At 43.6% G+C, this 22425-nt stretch overlaps 2 protein-coding genes across 2 annotated transcripts in view; one reads left to right on the top strand and one right to left on the bottom strand.

Annotated features, from left to right (window-relative positions):
• Positions 1 to 6155: 6155 nt before the first annotated feature.
• selenof (selenoprotein F) lies at positions 6156 to 13063 on the bottom strand. Its single transcript, XM_012861063.3, has 5 exons — positions 12927 to 13063; positions 11008 to 11175; positions 7362 to 7425; positions 7048 to 7097; positions 6156 to 6887 (listed from the first exon to the last, which is right to left on the bottom strand). Exons 1-5 carry the CDS (start codon positions 12972 to 12974, stop codon positions 6756 to 6758), a joined length of 462 nt encoding a protein of 153 aa, XP_012716517.1. The 5' UTR covers positions 12975 to 13063; the 3' UTR covers positions 6156 to 6755.
• A 696-nt stretch (positions 13064 to 13759) lies between these two features.
• The window catches only part of hs2st1a (heparan sulfate 2-O-sulfotransferase 1a), a 42761-nt gene continuing 34095 nt past the window's right edge, over positions 13760 to 22425 (top strand). Inside the window, exon 1 of the mRNA XM_012861053.3 lies at positions 13760 to 13883. Coding sequence (XP_012716507.2) covers positions 13760 to 13883 — 124 coding nt within the window. The remainder of the gene's footprint in view (positions 13884 to 22425) is intronic.

Below are 22425 nucleotides of genomic sequence, written 5' to 3'. Positions count from 1 at the left end.
TGTCATGGTTTGGTGTAGAAAAAGATTTGGGTGCAGAGTGTGACTATGGCAAAAAACTGGGTTTAATAATGAAAACACAACGAAACCTACAAAGGAAATGGGTACAGGAACAGGTAGAATACCAGGCAGTAACAGGCATGGTGACTAAAGAATCCAGCAAAGAACAAACAGAACCAGTGAGCTTATGTCCTGAGGCAGGGCTGAGAAATGGCATAAGAATCAGGAGAACTAATCAGAGGAAATGTGGAGCATCTGGGATAGAATGACGGCAGAGAAGCTGGTGGATGGAGACTAATTAACATGAATAGAGCTGAACTGAGACACAAATAAAAGCATCAAACCAGAGGGGGAAAATCTGACAGAGATCTGACAGAAAGAAATCTAAATGTACAAAGAACCGAACACAAGAATAACCAAAGGTCCCTGAACACAAAAGAATGAATCATTAAGGCAACACCTTAGAGAATATAAACATTAGGAAAATGGAGAAAGCAGAGATGCAAGGGAAACCCAAATACCCAGTGTAGGAGCTATTTCTCTATTTTTGTTATGTTTCAGAATTTAGATTATTTAGTTAATTGTTATTTATTTGCTTATTTGTTGTATTATTATTTTTATGTATGTTTAAATTTAGTCGTTTCTAATACAATTATTTGTTAGTAATTTGTTTAATTAGTTAACTGATTTTGTTTGGGTCTTGGATGTGTCACATATATTTGACTTTGGGTAGCTCGGGATGAACGTGAGTGGTCATATGTTTTTTTTTTTACCAGTCCTTCAGCAACCAGAAGTCAGTCAGTTCAGTCAATCAATGAGTGAGCAGGTGAGGCAATCAGTCAAGCCAATGCAGGAACCAGAGCAGGAGAGGCAGCAAGGGATCATTTGAAGTTTGTATCATGTTGTTTGCCTGTAAGAATAAACCAACACAAAACTGCATTTTGATGTTTTTTGGAATTGTTGTACTGTGTAAACCAGAAACCCACGGTTCATCAAGTGACTATTTGAGTTAAATTTCTAGTTTGTTAACCTTCAAGTCTTGATTTTTTTGGTTTTCATGGATAAGTAGTCACTACACCCAGAGAATGTGACAGATATGTCGTTGTCTGTATATCTCTATAAGCAATAACAATCTGTAATAAGGCAGATCTGTTGTTTCCATAGATGAGTTTCTCCAAGAAAATGTTCAGCCCTTGGTCCTGGTGGTTTATGTTCCCCACAGCTCAGCAGGAATCCCTGCACCACCACCTCAACAGCTTTGGGTGCTTTGTAGTTCATTCTGACCTCAATTTCATTTCATTACTGCTTTGCTTGATCACATTCAAATCTACTCTGATCTAAAGGTGCAGCATTTGTGCAATATTCATTTTATAAAGTGTTAGTACAATGCTGACACAGCAGGTGGTGCACTGAGAGCTGTTTGGAGTTATAGTTCCTCGTTTTTCTTGATCGCTTCCTTTTAAAAACGTCCTTTTGGCGCTGGGTGAGACTTTACACTTTTGCACTGCTAACTAGCATCCAGCTTTGTCTACGCTTTCCCTCTCTGATTACACAACACACACCTGCTACGCTCTATTACAACGCATTGTCAACTGCAGCCAAGCATTAAGTGATATCTATTAAGCTTTTTGAACCGGAGACAATCAATTAACACATTTAGTATGTGATCAGTGCGCAGACCTTGTTACAAATGCTTAGAACAAATGTATTGCAAATGGCAGACAAGGTCCTGGAGTGTCATGAACATATCTGTAGGAATATGCAATCTAAGCCAAACAGGAAACGTCTCTGTCTCTAAATATGTTTTCAAAAAGACGATATTGTGAGATGTCCGACACATGCTGGATATATAATATGGCTATAAAAGATCCATTGGAAAACGAATGATTGTGTTATTTTACATCATCCCGATGCTCATGCAGGAGGAGCCTCCCTCTGGTCTCATTCTGCAGAGCAGATCCACTGACTGAGTCTTTGCATCTAAATCAGTTTGGGCAAATTGTGTCCTAATTATTATACAAATTCAGATGATGTTCTAAACTGGGTTATGTCAGTCTCAATGGCACAGCTGCGTAAATTCTCCTCATTGGGAAAATAAAACCTCGACTGTTTCAGCACCCAGGGTGAATTTTGTTAGATAAATAAACCTTTTGACAGCTTGCAGAAATAATTTAAACATGAAGCTCCTTGAAAAGCTCACAGAGCACTGTTCAGTCTGTCATCTGAAAACTAAAGGGTGCCACTGCAAACGGCTTCACTTTTAACCAAACTGACAAGTCAGTCAATGAGAGTATTAATTAGAGAAGCAAGCCAAGAGGCTGATGGTCACTCTGGAGGGGCTGCAGGGAGACCCACAGCTCAGGTGGGAGAAAGTGAAGGTCTATATCAGTATCAAGTCATGAACTCCACAAATCTGATCTTATAGAATGGTGGCAAGAAGAAAGCCGAGTTACAGGCTTGAGCTTTTCAGATACATAAAACACATACGTAACCAAGAGCATCACATAATTAAACATTAGGGCCAAATGTTCTGGTGTATCTGTCCTTTAAAAATTATTTGAGTTGCTCCAAACTAACATGAGATGATAACTTTAAATCCTTCTGTGTGTCATTCCAGGTGGCGGGGCAGAACATTAAAAAGCCTTTTCACCCATTTCAGTTCAGACTTTTGGGACCTGTATCAAAATTATGTCCTGAGGGCGCAGGCCATAATGGGTAACGGTTCTAGACACAAGTGAGCATAAGTGTACAGGAAGAAGCCCAAAAACACGTTTATAGATAAAGGTTTATTCAAACCCCTCTGAATAATTAATGGAAAGCCTTTGTCGGCACTGTCACAACATTCCAGCAGTCTCTCATAACAGAAAACCAGCTTTTTGCATGTCCCCATCTTTCATCTTTTGTGGTGAGCTCCGTGTCTCAGAGGTCAGACAGTCTCTTCGCCATCACTCTGATCTTTGTCTCCCACCGCAGACACCAACTGCAGAGAGCTGCTGCCTTTCACCTTAAACTGATGAAAAGCTGCCCCCTCATTAACATGTCATTAGGATGCTTTAAAACAGTGGTCCTCAATTCTGACCCTTAAGGGCCAGTGTCCTGCAGCTTTAAGACATGTCCCTGGTCCAACACATCTGAATCAAATAGCTGAATGACCTCCTCAGTGTGTAGTCAACTTTTCTCCACAGTCCTGCTGATGACCTGATTATTTGACTCAGGTGTGTTGAAGCAGAGTAACAGTAAAGATGCAGGACACCGAACTTCAAGAACTGGAATTGAGGACCACTGCTCCAGAACACAGGCTGGTGGTGTTGGAACCTTGGATTTTCCCACACACTCCCACAATTTGCAAATGCGATGAATAATGTTTACACTCTTTTGAATAAAATGGAATTCATAAGAGTGCTTTTTTAGCTTAAATCTGCAGCACATTTGTTAGAAAAATGTGAATGTAATAATTTTATTTTTATCAAGTTACAGGCATTTGGTTTCTTTTAAGAGTTTGCTTTCAGGAAGGTTCTGTTGTATTTAACCTTAGACAGGGAGAACAAATGGTCCTCCCAGATAAGGAATGCCTTGCCTTATCCAGCTGTGCATGAAGCTGGTGACTGATCACCATCCGCAATAAAACTTGCTCCCTTCTTTGTTTTCAACCCCCTTTTTTGATGTGTGACTATAAAGGCAAAAGGACAGAGATGGCCCGGCGCAGATGATCCCAGACTGTCAGGGAGTAAAAGTTCTCCATTTGGGTTTATCCTCTGTCCTCTTTTATAGAACAGTCTAAACTTGTGTTGTGTGGTTTTCATTCTAGGATAAAAGGGGTTATTTATAATAACCCATTCAACACTGTAGTATCGTTTTGATGAACACCTATATCCCTTCCAGTCATAAGACACATGTTACTCAAGTTAAAAGATTAGTTTATATCTAAATCTGTCAACAGGGTATGAATACTTTTGGGTTTACCTGAGTGATTGGACAGTCCAATTTGGATAAACAATAAAAAGCACAGAAGAATTAATAAATGACAATGCGGTCATTTATCTTGGTTGACAACGTTGTGAGATAAGCTGCTGGATTGTCAAATTATTGATGTTTCAAGCTGAAGGTATAAAAATAGTTAATGAAGGAGAGGAAATCCTGAATCATTCTGTGTATTGTTAGGGTCTCCATGCAAGAAATGCATTTATTTCAGAGAACAATCAGTCAAAAAAAAAAAAAAAAAAAAAAAGTACCAGTAGTTTAACAATATGTTCTATTCAATCTGAGCTTTCCATGCTATGTGAGCCCGAGGAAATGAGTGATGCAGTGTGCTGAGAGCAATGACGTCAGCGTTCTCTCTGATGCGTCTTACCGTCAAACGTGTGTCAGTTTCTGGCCTGACATGTCAGAAGATATGCAGAATGTAGGGCTTTATCATCTTTACAGGGTTTTTAACCAACTTCTAAACACATTCTTTATTTGTGTACTTCAAAGGAAAAGGTGTGCGGTGTCACATGCAGGAAACTGCTGCATAAAAAAAGAACCTTTCAAGATTACTAAAAAACTTGAAAATGAACGTTTTAGTGGGTGCGACAGTCTGCAAGACTTTCAAGAGCGTCCAACAAGCAGCACGACCATCTCTTCCCGAGAGATTTTGTAAAGAATAGTGTGCCCACCAGTGCAGAACGTGCTTAGCACTAGGAGCAGGCAGTGCCTCCAAGACCTTTTGACACACGTCATAAAAAAGGGAAGCAAGGAATAAGCTTCTGACCAAAAATGACATCAAAGAAAGACTGAAACTCTGTAAGAGGCACCAGAGAATGGTGCAAAGTTCATTTCTGTGATGAATCCTCCTGATTGCTTGGGACATTTGGAAATGATTTGTCCAGAAAAGTTTCAAGTCCTACTGGATGTCAACAGGAAAGCGTCCTCATGCAATGCTTCTCATTAAAGAGGGAGAGGTGAAGCTCATAACACTGAAATGTTTTGACCTGTGGCCAGAAATCTCCCCAGTTCTCAACCCCACTGTGGCTAGTGCTCAGAAAGTAGCTGGACAAAAAGAAGCCTGGTCAGCTCCTTTCCTTGGATTGAAAACATTTCAGTCAATCTGTCTGTATGATTCAGTAACATGTACTTTGTAAAGTGCCTTGAGATGATGTGTTGTGAATTGGCACCACATAAACTGAATTGAATCCAGCACGCCGGACAGATTTGCATTAGTTATTGTGATAAAATAACACAATAGATCTTGTAAATAATGACTCAGTTTATTAAATCCATTTCAATTCAGTTTCAATGTATTGTGATATCAGATACTATTTATAGCCACTATTAGTGTTTACAGTTGCTCAGTCAGATGTTACATTTTTACAAGTCATTTATTTTCAGCATGGTAACTCGTCAAAGGGTCACACCTTCAAGATATAGTGGGTCAACCTGGCCAGGCAGATTGGTGTGTAGCACTCTCTGTTCTGCACATCATTAATCTGGACCTGTTTCTATTGAATCTGTTTGGGGGAAGGAGGAACATTCAGCAGAACTCTCTGAGCTGATTGAGCAGCAGACCTGAGAAAGCACAAGAAGCTATAGTCAAGTCACTTCTTGCTGTTCTTCCAAAGATGAAATCGTAGATTCTGACAAAGCAGCAGCAATGTGTGTCCTCCTGTGCTGCCATGTTTATGTTGGTTCGGCTGTGAGCTCATCAGCGCTTGCTTTCATCACACCAGTACGTCCCGCCTTAAACCATAATACTACAACGTGATTGGTCCGAACTGTTTTTCGTTTGGACACAGAAGGTTAAAGCCAGAGTGGTACAATATGGATTCTCCTGTGTTTGTGAAGCACCGCAAGAATTCAGCTTGCACGCAAAATTAGTAGTGGGTGGCTAGATGGACTTTTATTTTTTTTATTTACAGCTACCGAGAGATATGTCAGTAATAGATCTACTAAAATCAGCAAAGTTCTAATGTTTAATTTGCAAGGGTAGCAATATGTTAATCTAAAGAGTTTAGGACGCCTGCATTATTTAGCAGTCGCAACCTGATACAAGACTGCAATATAAAAAGGACCACTAGATGTCAGCAGATCACCAGAAAGACAGCTTCCTGAACAAGAAATCTGGGATGGTGTTTGTTGTCATCACAATAAAATAAAAAATAAAAACCACTTTCCAGAAGAAGCTGAAGATATTATGTTTATTGTTGCATATTTATCCCATCAACCAGCTCATAAACGAACCCTGCAAAGAAAACCAGTTCCTCCTCAAAGCAGCCGGGCAGAAACACACAAACTTCCATCAGAGCTCACATCCCACACTGGTTTACTGTGAGCTCTTCACTGACGTGCGTTTCAGCAAAGCTGGGTGCATTTGCTGAGGAACAGGGATTCACTCAAACTTACTGCCTCTCTTGCTGGTCACAATGTTAAGCGTCATAAAAATAATCATTTTACAAGAATATCAGACAGACAAAAACAAGGATGTTTATCCAAACGCTAGCAAAACATGATTCATTTGTGGTTTTAGGGTTTTAGCCAAGTCATCTGGTGAAATCCACACAGACAAAGTCATGATGTTCAGATACAAAAACAGTCATAAAGATCAACGATTTAACAAACAGCTATCAAGTCCAGGTTGTATACAAACGCCTAAACAATGACGAATCAGTTGAAACAAAAAGCTCAATTTTTGCTCACTAGCCCAAATAAAAGCCCTGTATCTCGGTAATTTGAAGGAACATTGAAGTTCTGCATTTAAAAAAAGGACATGTGTGCATGTGTGACTATATCCGGTCTAACTTCTCACTCAGAAACTCTTCTACGCTGTCTGTGTTCCACTTGGTGATGCTGAGCTCCTCAGCGATGTTCCCGTTATCGTCCAAGAGCTTTAGGATAGGATCAGAGCCTCTGACGTACTGCAGCGTGCAAACGGGAGCACAGGAGGGAGAGAAGAGATAGAAAACAGTGCTATAAATGTGAGCAGACATTTGGAAGCAGTAACTGATGACTGTAATAGGAAATTATGTTGAAAAAGGCCAACAGACTAAAGAACAGAACATAATTCCTCAGGGCTACCTTGATCTGAAGACCTTTAAACATCTTCGGCTTCTCGCTCCTGACAAAAGCTGAGGGGGGGAAAGCAGAGAGACAGGAGTCAGGAGGATCGGCGGGCAGATATCCTGAGAATGCAGCGGCAACAGCTAAGGAAACACTTTGAAGGCCAGAATGGGCGCAGCTGAAGCAACGAAACAACAGCCATGCAGCACAGATGGAGGAGCAGCACTTACTACCTACAGAAAGCTGCAGCATCTCCACCAACGCAGCCTCGTTACAAGCAGGAAGCCATTAACGTGCAACCAAAGCTTCAACTGCATCTATCCAGAACTTACCTTGGACTTGAGGGAACCTCCCCAGTTTTCATCCACACACCTCAAGGATAGCGCCAGCGTAGAGCTGCATTGCAGGAGAGAGAAAACAGAGCCATGCATGAGTCGGCTTTCTTTCTGCGCACAGACTGAGGATGAAATCAGGTTCTGCTGGCGGTATCAAGTCTGACATGGTGTAAGAACACCAGTTAAAGGAAAGTGGTGTGTGCAACCTTTTTTTTTCTGCTGGACATACATACTGGAAATGTTTTGGAATCTGTCTAGTGTGAGGAAATGCTATTTTCTTTGTCCTCTTAAGATTTCCTGCATAACCAAAAGGTGTTTAAGCTCAAGGTGGCAAACTGATCTGAAGTCTCATTTATAAAACTTTGTGTAGAATCCAAACTAAAAGTGTACGTACCCCAGGACCAAAAAAAAGATTTAGAAAATCATGCGTACGCACCAGCACACAATTTCCCTTTATAGATCACAGCTGTACCTGAACGTTTGCGTACCAGGTACCGCCTCATGTTTGAGGGTTTGAGAGCGGCCTTTCAGCACCTGGGAGGGAGGTGTAGCCATTTTTCCCCAATAGGTTACAGCAAAATGCAACGCTCTGAGTCTAAAGTGGCATCTTGGCCAGTCATCATTATTGACCAGGAAATATTTGATCTCTGAAATCACGTTTCCTTCTAATTCTCCCACCTCCAAGGTGCACAGCTTTACGCAGTTACTTTTTGAAATAGGGTCAGGTTTGTCTGAGTGGCTTTGCTTCCTTGAGAAATTAAATCATCGTTGGAAACAGGATCCTGTTTTTGCCCTGAAGCCCTTTAAGTGTGATAAAGAAGCAAAAAGTGAAGAAATCTGTAAGGGTCAAGTAACTTTTCACACGACTAAGTTACCCTGTTTAACTTGGCAACAAGCCAACGACTTCTCCCCAACTTAACGACTCCACCGGGGTGTGTTGACATCTGTAAGCCTCGTGAGAGACGGCGTGGAGGCGGTCTCGTGATGATTCACCGTGAGAACTGGAAGGTGTTGTCTGTTCCCGTCCCGGCTTTCACATCCTTCCAATGTGTAGCTTGTAAACTATCCCGACTCACACCTACCATTATCGCTGCAGTCTGCCGGCCCCCCAAGCCACACAGTGACTTTTTAAACTAACCAGCTTCTCACTCGTCTCTCCTCTCTCTCACCTAATGTGATATTAGCGGGGCATTTCAACATACGTCTGCACAACCTTTCCCTCACCAGAGACCTCATATCATGTCCGGAAAACTTACTTTACTGACTTTCCCGCACCCTTAGATCCTCCTCTTCCTCCTTCCCGCCTCAGCACCATGGGGAGCAGAGCTTTTCCCCCCTCTGCTCCCAAACGCTGGAACCCTTTCCCTCCAGACATCCGCCACACCAACACCCTCTACTAGTTCAAGTCTAAACTAAAAACCTTCTCTCTCAAATCGAGCAGCTTAAAAACACACGAAAAGGGAAAGAAAATGGATTAGTATAAAGGGAGGGCTGTGGTCGAGTAAACAATAAAAACAGATTTAATGGCTCCCCTTTTAGAGGAAAAGAATATGTCTCTGGAATCCATCAACTAGTATCAAGGATCAGAAATGAGCTCCTGATTAAACTTCTTAAGTCCCAGTTATAGTCTAAGTAACGGCAGTATTTTACCAGCAGTTTATCTTCAAGCTAGTCAAAAGTTAGATGTAGGGTCATGAGGAGCAGGAGGGACAATATTAATCCTTTATTCAGTTAAGATACACTTACTGGCTGACATTACGCCTTGATTGCGTTAAATAAAGACGGTTTCTAACACTCAAATCCAAGACCTCAAGTCTTTAAAGTGTAAGTCTACAAATCTCCATCTCATCCATGCTGCATCTGTAAAGTGAAGATTCAAAGAAATGCAATGAATGCATGAAAAAGGATTCTCACATGTTTCCTTATAAATCTGAGTTCCACACCTACATGATAACCAAAATATAATCCAGCCAGAAAAACACATCAAACAATTAAATCCACCACACACTGGCAATGACTCAATAAGGAAATGGAAATTAAACTTCCCCTTAAAGTTAATCACTGGTTCTGTGAAACGATCAAACATGTACAGCAAACTACACCTTGAACAGTTTTGTTGTTTTAATAAAGGATTACCGTGGCAACCAGACATCTGCTTAGAGGAGCTTTTCTACAGCTAATGCCGGTTAGTCCCACGGCCAAAGCTCTCAGTGACTGACATGCGACTTATCTTTACATTTCTTGTTTTGATTTTCATTAAATATATAGAAGCATCAATCAGGCAAATATCCCATATTACCAGGCCAACATTACCCTGTTGATTGATGACAGTACAGATTAAAAGCTGATAAATCTGATTTTAGGCCCCTGTTCATTAAACGCATCATAACCAAGACAGTTTACAGTCTATAAATGCATGAACAAACAGCATACTTCAATGCATTTCTTTTAAGTAGAATATAAATCTGATGACAACTTGTCACTGGTACCAGCCAGAGGAAGCCCGATTGGTGCATCGTTAGAAAATATACCATAGGTGGAAAACAAGATGTCCATTTATAATAATGATCTGTTCTGCAAATATGAACAAAACCAAATGCATTCTGCGGTTTTCTTAAAAAAGGTATCATGGAGCAGGCTTCCATGCACTAAAATATAGGTATTGCTCTTCAAAAAGGCCAGAAAGAGAGACAGATGAGCTATGCTCACACTCAGAAGAACTGAGGAGCAGAGATGTACGCGAGCTGGATCCCTTTAAAAAGAAGAAACTGAAAAGCCCTCCATCCTCAGTAACTCCTTATCAACAGGCCTCTGCAATAAGCACTTTCTCTGAGGACTTAATGACTCGCCATTGATCTCAAATCGAACACCTAAAAGGTAATCTTAGGGGAGATAATTGTTGCTGTCTGATAAGAAAATGTGCCGAGTGACACAGACGTCTCTGCAGGTACCATGGGGTCCAGCAGGAGGCTGGCAATTGCTCTTCTCAGATTGGGGTGTGTGTGTGTGTGTGTGTGTGTGTGTGTGTGGGGGGGGGGTAATCTTGGCTCCAAGCGCCTTTTTGGAATAGAGTTATCATCAAGAGGTGTAATGAGGTGTTCACTGCACTTCAGAGAAGGTGCTGTTGCTAGGATACTACACACGCGCTCCAGGGGATTTACTTGAATCAAAGGGAAAAAAAGAAAACTGTTTTCTCTCCGTCAGTCGACTCTGTTTACCCATCAGAGCGCAGCGAGGGTTGCTTTGATTTTTTCTGTAACCACACAGGGGAGCAGCGCCTTGTCACTACAGAGAGGTTCCCAGGGCACAAGCAGACAACCGAACCCCTCACAGGAGCGTTTAGTAACACCCCACTTCGTCACCGTAGAGCCTCAGAAACACACAGGGCACAGCTGCAGGCTGACAGGGGGCACAAACTCACCTGCTTTTAGACGCAGAAAGGTGCTGAGGAATGTGACCCTCTGTCAATAAACATGATATACCCTGACAGAGGGACCCTTAAACTGGGAAGCCTGCATTCCTTAAATAGCAAGGCGGTACCGAGTTGGCACCTCCGACATTGTAAACGACATTTATTTTTACAGGCGTTCCCTCTGGTCTCTAGAATAGGATTTTATTTAGACCCCCCCCCCTCCGCCTTTACCTTGCGCGTTTCCAGCTGAGCCTCCTGCTGGCAGCACTGCCGGCAGACAGGCTGGAGCTTGGTCAGGCTGAACTCCCCGAGCAGGTCGCAGGAGCTGCACAGGAGGTTGCTGGAGAAGCCCAGCTCCCTGCAGGCCTCGGACGACAGCTCGGCCCCGTACGCAGACAGCTGCAGAGAGGCACAAGAGGAGGAGGAGGGAGACGCAGTTTAGATGAAGCAGGAAAGGAGAAGATGAAATAAGGAAGCAAATACTGGAATAATAGCAGGTAATACAACTGTAATATGTGTTATACATAGAATGCAGTCTGCAATAACATGAATACATGACACCCACAAAGTCTGAATGAACATACAAGGGAGGATGTTCCACTCGGGTTTAGAGCTCCAAGCACCAGGATATGAAAAAGGATTTTGTCTTCCCCAGCTTTGAAAACTATTTAAAGCTAAGCTCAAATGTACAAAAATAAATATAACAGGTCAATAGGTTTCCATCTAAGGGAACCCAGCAGCATCAAGTCATTGACCTGGATGAGCGTGTAGCCACAGTGACAGTCGCCTGCATTGTCACTGACTTTGCAGCAATCCCTCACACAGAGCATGCATGTAGCGACAGTGGGAAGGAAAACTGCCCGTTAACAGGAAGAAACCTCCAGCAGAACCAGAACTGGGCTCAGTGTGAACGGCCCATCTGCCACGACCGACTGGAGACGACAGAAGCGCTGATCCGGGAGTACTTCCTACATAAGAAAAAAGTTCCTCTTCTTACATGTAAAGTCCTAAAATCTAAATAATGAGCTTGTATTTTATCCACGGCACAGATTAAAACATGAAAACTTCCAGCAACAAAGCACAGGATGTACCTATTGAATGAGCCTTTAAAATCTACAGATGCACCCGCCTCCGTGTCACGGATGTTCAAAAATAACACATCCATAGTTGTTTTAATTCAGGAGTGCGAGCTGCAGCACATACAGTAAAGAAAGATATTTCCAAAGTCCGCATTGAAAGAGAGAACTCTTTTTCCCCCTCACTGCTCCTCAGGTTCTGCCTGATTTAATGCCAGGCAGTGAGGAAGAAACTCTCTTTTATACAGAGGATATAAATGACTGGTTTCATCTGGATCTCATGCCCTGAACTCAGTTTTAGGATGACATGGAATTGTAAATCAAAGACACGGTGTCCTTGAACATTTTTGTACGGATTAGAATGACCTGCATTCAGGCAGATCATCTCTATGTGGAGGTTTGGCCGATTCAAAGCTCCCACATATAGAAGAATTAGGAAATCGCATTAAAAACAGCTACGACGTAAATTCAGAGTTAGGAGACTTCGTTAGACAGAAGCACAGCTCTGCTTGGGAAAACAGCATCTTCTAGATTTGTGTTATCGTGTTTGGTTGACTTTGTCCAGACACGTCAGCTTCTGAGGCGCTCTTGGTTTCAGTCCTCAGAAAGGTGAACTTTAGCGCTTTAACACTCCCTAAACCACCTCCTTTCCTTCCTGCTATTCATTACTGCAGGCCTCCCCCCCCCCCCCCTGCCCCCTAACTTTAACAGCAACCAGAACTTTAAAGCTAATTTATTCACAGCTTAGTCAGGACCAACGTGAGTGAATTTACAACACCGGAAGTCAATTTTTTCACGTTGCCTTTCACCGTCGAAACCAATAAATCGACGTTTCATTTATTAGTTTCTGGTAACAGCGCTATCCGGATTTTCTGTGTTAAATGAATAAGCCCAGTATCTCCTGCTGGCTCGCCGCTGTCCGTGGGAAGAGCCACGTCATGGAGCGGTTCCTGGAACAACAGGATGCGGCTTTCTGAGCTGAAGGCCGGGCTGTAAAAGCCTCGGCGGCTCCCGCTGGGTATTCCCCGTCTCTCCGCGGCTATCGCCGGGTCCTCCCGGCGTTAATAAACTCACCGTCTGCAGCAACGACAGCAGCCACAGCAGGTACACCTCTCCCGACATTTTGCAGCCTGCTTTGTTAGCGAATCTACTACAAGGGTCCTTTATCTTTCCTCTCAGGGAGCGCTATGTTGGCCTGCGCGATATCAGGCTTGAAAAATACATTTATATTCTAATATTACTGCTTATTGTCAGTACATCAGCATCAAAGATTCGGCCATTTTATTTTTTGTACACAATAAGAGTTTTTTTGTTTTTGTTTTTTGGTCTGTTTATCTTTTGCGTTTCGGCATTAACTAAGGACGCCTAAGAAAGCTCTCCCTTGTATTCAGTGATTTCCGGGACTGGTGAGAGGAGAGCGACACCTGCTGTCTGGTTGAGGTAAATTAAATGAAACCGTCCAATCCGGATTGAATAGGCAGTGATAGCGGACGAATGGAAAGCCTCTACTGGCTGGTGGACTGATGGTACGTCCAATAGTCTGGGTGGCAAACAGAAGTAATGTGTCCGTGTGGTGCCGTGGTGGTAGCCACACTCACTGGGACAGGGGGCACTGCTAACTGCGGCTGGTACCAGTCTGGTCCCCGATCCGACGGGAGAAGTTCGCATTCTGCTCAGATCATTTGTGACCGGGATCCGGACGAGTCGATTAATAATGGGGGTCTACCATTTGAGGTGACCGGAGGAGCTGGACGTTACGAGATATCCACACACGCTCCGAGACGGGCGAGGGAGAGAGGGCCATGTCCGTCCTCCTCCGCCGCTGAGTAATCCCCGCAGCCGCGGTTCGTTTTGGGTCCCTCTCTCTTCCGAGGATGGAGTGACCGAATTCCTCTCCGGATGATTTGATGGGGCTGCTCAGAGTCATGATGCCGCCCAAGTTGCAGCTGCTGGCGCTGCTCGCCTTCGCAGTGGCCATGTTCTTCCTTGAGAACCAGATCCAGAAGCTGGAGGAGTCCCGGGGAAAGCTCGGTAAGTTGTCGGAACGCCGCCGCCGCCGCACGGCGTCAGGGACCAGGGGACCAGGGGACGGAGATGCGGGCGAGTCCTCGTTGTTGCGCATGTGGGTCAGCAGCGCCTCGATCATCATGCGTGCCTCATCCTGCTGCTGGGAAAATGGCACGAAGTCTTTCATTGTTCACTGATGCGGGAGCTGCTGAACTTTGCGTGACTCTGAGACCAAAAAGCTTTTACTTGCGTGGGGAGTTGGTGACACACCGAGCAATGCCTCTGCTGCTCTGCGAGGAGCGGCTCCATGAGGCGCAGCAGCTCGCAGGGGGGTTCATCGTTGATTGACCAGTACTGGAAACTACTATCTGACGTCCTCTGATGATGTCTGTTGATCACCGTGAAAGGTTTAAAGAGACCATCAGTAAAGAAAGGTCATGTGCGCCGCAGGTAGAAAACACCCCTGCGTAATGAAGTATGGATTTCCACGGCAGGCTTTCACTGATTAGGTTACAGCATTTTAAGGAGGAAAAACAACAAGCAAATTCTGCCTTGCTTTCTGTTGGGGGTCCGTGACGTCACATGAGGCAAAAGATTAGCAGATCACATTAATAGTTGTGTTTGGGATTAGGATCTGGACTTTCCAAGTTCCCAATAGGTCATGAGGAAAGAGCATTGATGTCAGCAGAGAAGGTGGGAGCTTACCGAGCAGCCCAAGGTTTAGCCCCCAGTATGTCTGCTGCTCATGTAGAATGTAGTTAAGGCTGCAGGTATGGACTGTGCTTCACCAGAGGCACACTTAGTGCTGGAAAACATCTATCTGTGAACATTTCCCCCCTCGGTGTTTCAGCGCATGAAATCAAGCTTTTAGCACTGAGGGTCGTTGGGAGCACAGCTATTTACAAATCCAACTGTTTCTTTCTTTCTTCGATCTGCAACCAACATGTTACTGCATGTGTGACATCAAGCATTCCCAGATCCGAGATTCAACTTCTGCGGGGGAACGAACACAGTTGCTGTGCCATTATGCATGTTTTAGGGTAATTTGATGGTTAATAAATAACTCTTTGTCTGTTGTCTGGTGAATATCAGCCCAAACAGCTGATATCAGGACCATAGTTGAAAGGGATGATTCAAGCACTGGCATTATTTTAACAGCAAACTCTGCATATATATGGAATAAAGGAGTGACAACTTCTCTTCAAGGTCAAGAGTTTATTAACAGAAATAAAATGATCATCAAGAGAAGATCACTTTAAAATGCTGTTTATCTGAATTAAACATATATTTCAATCAACAAATCCTCTCTACTAGGCTAGTGAAGCTTAACTAAAACTACTAAGCAAAATTAAGATAAGAAGAAGCTAAGCTAAGGAGCTACGTGCACACAGAAGAAACAAAAGGACAAAATAAAATGGTTGAAAACCATAACAAGAATAATTCAGTGAATCTTGGTCACTGCAGATCTGAGTTAAAGAACCAAAGTTCATCTTAAAGTACGTGAATGAGGTTAAATTAGCGTAAGTAGTTTTGAACATTTGGTATGTGTTTCAGCCAATTCACAATGCAAATCCTGAGTTAAACAAAACATTATTTTAAAGAATGATTTTCTCAGTAAAAATCAATACCCTTGATTTTATTCATCCAAATATTTCTCCAGGACGCTAGAGGGCGCTGTAGTGATCAGTCATTAGCTTGATATAAAGCTACACAAAACACCATTAAGTGGACATTAATATTCTATGAATGATGTACTAACGCTCATAGCACTATCGGACGATGGTGGAGCGAAACGAAACAAACATGTTTAGAAACTAACTGTGGTTGCTTTGACTGTTCTCGTTCAGGTTGCTGGCTCTTGAGTCCCTCTGTAGGAGACCATTGCTGTTCAGCGTTCATTTAAGTAATCACCTGCATTTGCGGGGACACTGCAAATCCTCCCCTGCCCCCTTTACTAAATTCTCCTCTGATTACAAAAGTGGCCGGCGCTGCACTCCAAAATCTCCCCGCCAGCTCCCACAGGGGCTCGGTCCCAGCGAAGATCTGGGACGCTGCGGGATTATCTCTGCAGCGCCTCCACTGAAGGGATTTTTGAGGGGCGGCGGATCTGAGCAGTCATTCTGAAGGGTGCAGCCGCCAGCCAGGGTATCTGAGGGGGATTCACGCACAACACATCCGGCCTCCTTCGACCAGAGAGGCCCGGCACAGAGGGGATTCCAAGTCATGAGCGTTCAGACAAGTTGTGGCAGGAGGAGCGCAGGTGTGATAAGGGAGAGCCGGGGTGCATTCCTTCTCCTTTATCATGCAGCCTCAGCGTCTTACTCTACTCTAAGATTTACAACAGCACTTGACCCCTTTGGATATGAACTGTCTTCCATAATCCCAAATGCAATTAAACAATGTTTGCTCAATTTGCAGTTTTGCACATTTAATAGAGTGGAAAATGGATAAGATGAAAATATTGTTATTACACAGTTATATAGTTGCAATAAGCAATGACATTGGGGCTCCTCCCTCAGGTATGAATGAGCGCCATTGCCTGATTGTAAAAGCTATTTCTGAGTCTCTTAGTCTGAGACCGCAGCGGCCTGTATCCCCTGCCGGAGGGCAGCATGTTAACCTCTGGCTGTGCTGGGTGTGCGCTGTCTCACATGATGCTGCATTCTCGCTTGACATAGCGGGTGCTGTAGTGGTCCTTTAGTGAGCGAAGAGGATGGCTAGTGATTTTTTTTTTTGGAGGGTGTGATGTATTGATGACCCTTTCTGTTGCTTTTTTTGTAAGCTATGGTGCGGTTGGACTGTAAATCACACAGAGACGTAACGTGTCAGTGTCCTCCTACAGGAGCAGCGGTAGAATGCTCTTAGCAGTTCCCAGAAACTGCAGATGCTGTTTGGCATTCTCCACAATCGCCGAGGTGTTTCAGGCCCATTGGTGGGCGGCGTCACTGTGCACATCCAGGACCCTGAAGCTGGACAACCTCTCTATAAACTCCCCCATAAGTGTGGACTTCTGTGGTTAGAGGGGCGGAGGACCAAGTTGTTATCGGCACGCTACTTAGCCAGCACAACACCACTGGTGTTGTCAGAAAACACAATAATGATGCTCTCTGGGAGGGTGCTGCTGATACAGTCGTGTACAGAACATTTAGTGAGGGACTCGGCACACAACCCAGTGATCCAGTGTTCTCTAGCTCACCACTCAGGACTGTGGAGAGATGGGGGGGGGGGGGGCGTTCTGACTCTGCGAACACGGAGGGAGAAGAAGTCTCCCACCCAGCAGCAGGTGGCAGAGGAAGGCCAAGGTATGGTAGCCGTACCGTCAGGTTGTGTGGTAGTACAGCATTAGGGCGTTTTCACATCTAAAGTTTCTTTACTTTGGTCCGACTTAGTTGATGAGAGTAACTTTTTCTGACGGTCCGGTTTCTTTTCATACAGAGAGAACTCCAAACGGACCAAACCAGACGAGAACGTTCAGTCTCTTTACTGGTCAGATGAGTCTGGGGCGGGAGTACCGAACGTAAATACAGGAAGCGGATGCTGTAGAGCGAGCTAGTCAGAAACATTGGGAGGTTCATCCTATCTTTGGTGTTTTGTGGGTACTGTTTCACGCAAAATGATCTGATAAGTATGCCGAATGATTTGGAGAAGGAGTTTTGGAAGTTACATAGGAAGTTATAATATAAGACAGGGACACAGGCGTTTCTTAGCTTGTCTACGCTACTGCCTCCCACAATGCAACACAGACCCAGCTACAGGAAGCCGTTGGGCTCAGCTGTGTCTTTGCTGAAAGAAAGTGTGGAGGAAGATACTCTGAATTTCTGATTAATGTTTTTTTTGTGGTAAATCAAACAACAGTTTCTTCTTCCCTTCTTGCATAGCTTTACATGTGGCAGAAAAGTGACGCTCTGCATCCCAGTGAACACACCATCCCCACTGTAAAGCTTAGGGGTGGCAGCAGCATGCTTTTTAACCTTTACTTATACAGGTTATCTCATTAAGATCCAACAAAAGAGAAAACAACAACAGCAATGTTGAAAACGCCGTGACAACGCAAATAATTTACACATTTGATCCAAAAATAAATAAGCAAATAAAATATGAAAACAAGAGCAAGTTGTGTGGGAAGATTTTTCAATTTTTCTTAAAATAAATTGAAATTGTCCCAGAGGACTCTAGATCCAGCTCTAGGGAGTTCCAAGTTGATGAGGCAGGGAAAGGAAATGCTTTTTTTTCCTGAGTTCTGATCGTATTACCACAGCGCTGAAGGAGATTAAGGCCTGAAAGTGAAGTCTGTGCCGGGATTGTCTGAGTGACATAAAGATGAATAAGGCGAGAACAGTGCAAGGACAGCTTTATAGATGAAAATGTACCGATGCCTGAGTCTATGGACTGATAACGATGGCCAGTTGACCCGAGAAAGAACGGCTGTTCACTAAAATGCTTCATAGTTGTTGTTTTGTTATCTTTTTTTGAACAAGAACCGGCATAAAACAGGACATTTCAGTGTCTCTAACTGCACCCACTACACAATGATCACTTAGAGCAATGCATCGCTTGTGCTGATGTGTTGCATCATCACTGTGAAGCTTCCTCACCTTAAAGTGGTGATCAAACCAAAGCATGGAGCTCCATGTGATGATTAATTCATTGGGCTTGTGGATCAGATGAATGGGATGAAACTGGGCTTTAATGCGTCTGATCTGCAGCCGGAGCTTCTGCTCTCTGATCCTGGAGCGGCTCCCATCCAGAGGAAGGTAGTCAAACACCGTGCTGGCCCATTGGTGATGTGACACAAATTGTTTGATTAAAAAATGCGTCTTGTCGCGATTTCTAAACCGCTTGCAGAGCTTTGCACGGTGACGACGGCAACCTCGGCTGATCGTGTTAAGCCTGCGCCGTCTGCTTCATTCCTGCTCCCAATTTACGATGCAGATTGGAGGAAGAGCATGCAGACGCAAACGACAAGTCCTGGAGACGCCAGAGACATGCCCGTCCTTTTGCATCAGGCCGCAGCGGTCCTCTCTCTTTAGTCACCAATGCACCTAGTGCCAAGGTAACGGAGAAAAATGTTCCTAAGAGAAATACTCGGCAATGCTTTCCACGTTTGCTCGAGCTGCACACGTTCCCTTTTTTGTTGCTTTCTAAGCGATGCCTACTGGACGGCGAGGGGATAATAAATGATTCTGTGAGATCGCTGTCTGAAAGCAGCTGCTTAACAGGACTGATGGAGCCGTCAGCGCCGCCTGTCGTGTCTGTAAAGGTCGCCTGTAGCACAGAGAAATCCTCTGGAAGTCAGAAGCACCTATGCTTCCCTCGGCGGGCCGTGCTTTGGCGCAACGGAGATGTCTATTTATATTTCGTGCTCACCCACACAAGTTGTTTTTTTCTTGTGCCATCTTGCAGTGAAATGAGGGTGCAGAGGGCCTGTGCAGGGCTATACGGTATATGATGGGAGTCTATGAGTGAGTTCATGTGAACGCCAGCTGAGCTCAGCTTCTGGAGGCGAGCGTCAGTCAAGCGCTGTGTGGACAGATATAAAAAGCTATGTGATCAGCCCGAGGAAGGAAAGACGCGCGCCGCTGAACCTCGGCTGGCTCAGGACACACAATCAATGTTGTTGCTGATGCTCACTGATGAATTTGAAATCCTTTTAACCTGTTGTTTTTTTTTTTTTTAAAAACATTTTGTCACGTAAAGCTTAATTTGTGAAGTGGATAAAAAACTTTATCATGGTTTTCATTTGTTTTTTGTTTTTTTACCTACATGCAAATTGCTGCATGTGGTGAAAAACTAAGAGTGCAGGTCAGGCACAAACACACCACCCTGGAGTAAAACATGGTAGTGGCAGCATAATACTGTGGGGATCCTGAAGTATTTAGCAAAGAAGAAATGCCCACTCTTTGCAGGATTACAGACGGGCTGATCGGGGTCTGATGGGCGGTTTCACCCCCTCAGGTCAGGTTCTATATGTGCAAAGCTGCAGCTGTGGTGGCAGAAAAGTAAGGTTCTACAAATTATGCAGTCTGGGGTGGATGAGTTCAAATGTTTTAAAAGCCAAGTAGTATATTGCTCTTAACAATTATGTAGAACGTTGTCGGCCTGTCACATCAGATTCTAATGAAACACATTACCGTTTAGGGCTGTGACATGAGAAATGTGGAGTAGTCCATGCGGGATGGAGACTTTTGCCGTTGTATGCCGTTGTCTTTCCCAGTCGGTTCTTCTGATACAGGTAAAGCTCTAAGGCAACATTTAGATGATGCCTTTACATGTTGTTTTCTTTCCCAGCAAAACGGCTATTATTTTTGAATTGCTCCAGGGATCTATTGGGAGGATTTTATTTTTTAAAGGAATGCAATGCCTGCCCAAAACAACCTGGCCCTTTGTAGAAAAGGTAATCTCACCTTTAATCTTGCCAGCCTTGCTAGGAAGAGGCATTTTGAGCCTTGGTCTGGGAAAACCAGTGTTATTATTGGGTTGACTATAAAACTAAATTGTAAATAACTGCCATTGTCCCAGCTGAACAAGCAATTCATCCTGACTTTCTCCCGTCTGAGCAATCGGAGCGTCTGCGTGGAAAGATAGCTCCATTGGCCCGCGACATGTTTCGCCTCTGCCGTAAAAAAAGCTACACGCACTCAGCCTTATTGCTGCAGACGGAGTGGAGAGGCCCTCCCCACGCCGCCCACCAGCACAAGAATCTGTTGACTTGGCGAGAAAGCTCTGTGATGGATGACCGGAGCGGCCAGACGTCTGTATATGGGAGCGGCGACGTTGCTGCGCGGCCAGATAGCTGTGACGCGCTGCCGGCTCCCATTACCAGGTACGCCTGCTGGAGATCCATCTGTGCGGTGCTGAAAGGCAGCACATGGGCCATTAAAAAGGACAGGTGGTGTCCAAACCCAAATCAAGATGCCACAAATCATGTCCACGGCATGATGAAGCAGGAAACTACAGGACACGTCGTTGGGTTACGGTGGAAGCGTCTCCCTCTTCTTTCTTACTTTTTTGTCACAATTCAAAAGGTCAGCAAACAAAACGGATAATATCAAAGGCTGAGTAAATACAAAAATCAGTTTTTAAATGCTGATTTGCTTTATTAAGGGTAAACAGTTATCCAAAGTAACCAGGGCCTATGTGTAAAAAGGTAACAGCCCCTTAAACTAAAGTATGTTGCTAAACCGGTTGTATTCCCCATATTACACCCCCGCTGCAGGGCATGCGACCTCTGATTCACTCTGATTCGCTCTGACTATTCATCATCCCTACGTTAGCTGGGATGCATCTGGCCTTACTAACTTACAAACTCCTGCAGTGGGCCTAATGCGATACGCTGGCTGTATTCTTCCACGGCTGCTCACTGGATTGGTCGAAACGTAGACGAGCTCTCTGCGGAGGGACGGCTAGACAAAGGGAATGAAATAAAGATTCTGTTTTCCAGAGCCACACATTTGATTTCATGGCTCGACTCGCCCAACTAAGGTCGCCGTTACCTTCCTCATACCTAAGGCGGCTCTCATTGAATGAATTAATTACTGCAATCTGAAGACTGACATTCAAGAGTCATTGTGTTTCAGGAAATCAACATGTTGCAGGCACTTTGTTGAACGTGAGGGGGATGTTTAGGTGGGTTTTCTATGCACACCGCCAAATCTGGAAGTAATTAAGTTTTTTTCTAGATCATTTCAAAATACAACATGATATTCAATTTAAAGTTTGAGAGAACAAGCTCTATTTTACGATTGTGCACTAGATTGTTCAATCTTAAAGTTATCCTATTTGTAGCTTTGGAAAGGTTGGACAAAATTACTTTAGATCAAAATTCTCCAAGAATATACTTAATTGTTTCTATTAACAATAAGAAATAAGCTAAGTGTTTCTGTATGTTTGTTAATGGATGAAAGAAGTCCAGTCAAGGATTTACTTAGCTTATTCCTTTGTTTTTCCTGTCTGTAATGTTTTTTTTCTGTTCATGTACAGCAATTTGAATCGTCTTCTTACTGAAAAGTGCTGTATGAATAAACTTACCTTACCTTTCAACTATTTATTGTAACCGTGGGAAAGCCTTGGGGAGTCTTTCTGCTATGATCAGTATTTCTATTAAGTCCAGAGGAAGCGTCACACCATGTTTCCAAGAGAGCAGTCATTGTTTCACAGCTCCGCAGTTTAACAAGATGTCACTGATTAGCATAACGATTAACTTGATCATTTTGGCTGTAGAAAATACAGTTTCCTTTTCTAGATGCATCTTAAAATGAAGCTACTTATTTTTTTTATTGTTATTACCAATTTTTGCTGCAAATATGGTATTACTGTCAAATAACTTCCCGATTCTATAGCATGCCAGCACAGGCGGTATCCAAACACAGAGGTGAAGGAAACAAAAGTAAATTGGTGAAGATGTGAGATTATCCATGGATAAAAAGCAATAAAAACACACACATTAGTAATGGAAGAAAACAGTGAAATAAATAATAGACTATGGGTTTTCATTCGATCTAAAGTTTTAGATCATATGATACAGTTCCACATGTTGTTTGTCCGACCATGAAAGTTAGAGATAAGA

Source organism: Fundulus heteroclitus, chromosome 6, assembly GCF_011125445.2.
Source record: "Fundulus heteroclitus isolate FHET01 chromosome 6, MU-UCD_Fhet_4.1, whole genome shotgun sequence".
NCBI lineage: Eukaryota > Metazoa > Chordata > Actinopteri > Cyprinodontiformes > Fundulidae > Fundulus > Fundulus heteroclitus.
The sequence above is the reverse complement of the archived record's forward strand: the minus strand, read 5'-3'. Positions and strand labels throughout refer to the sequence as shown.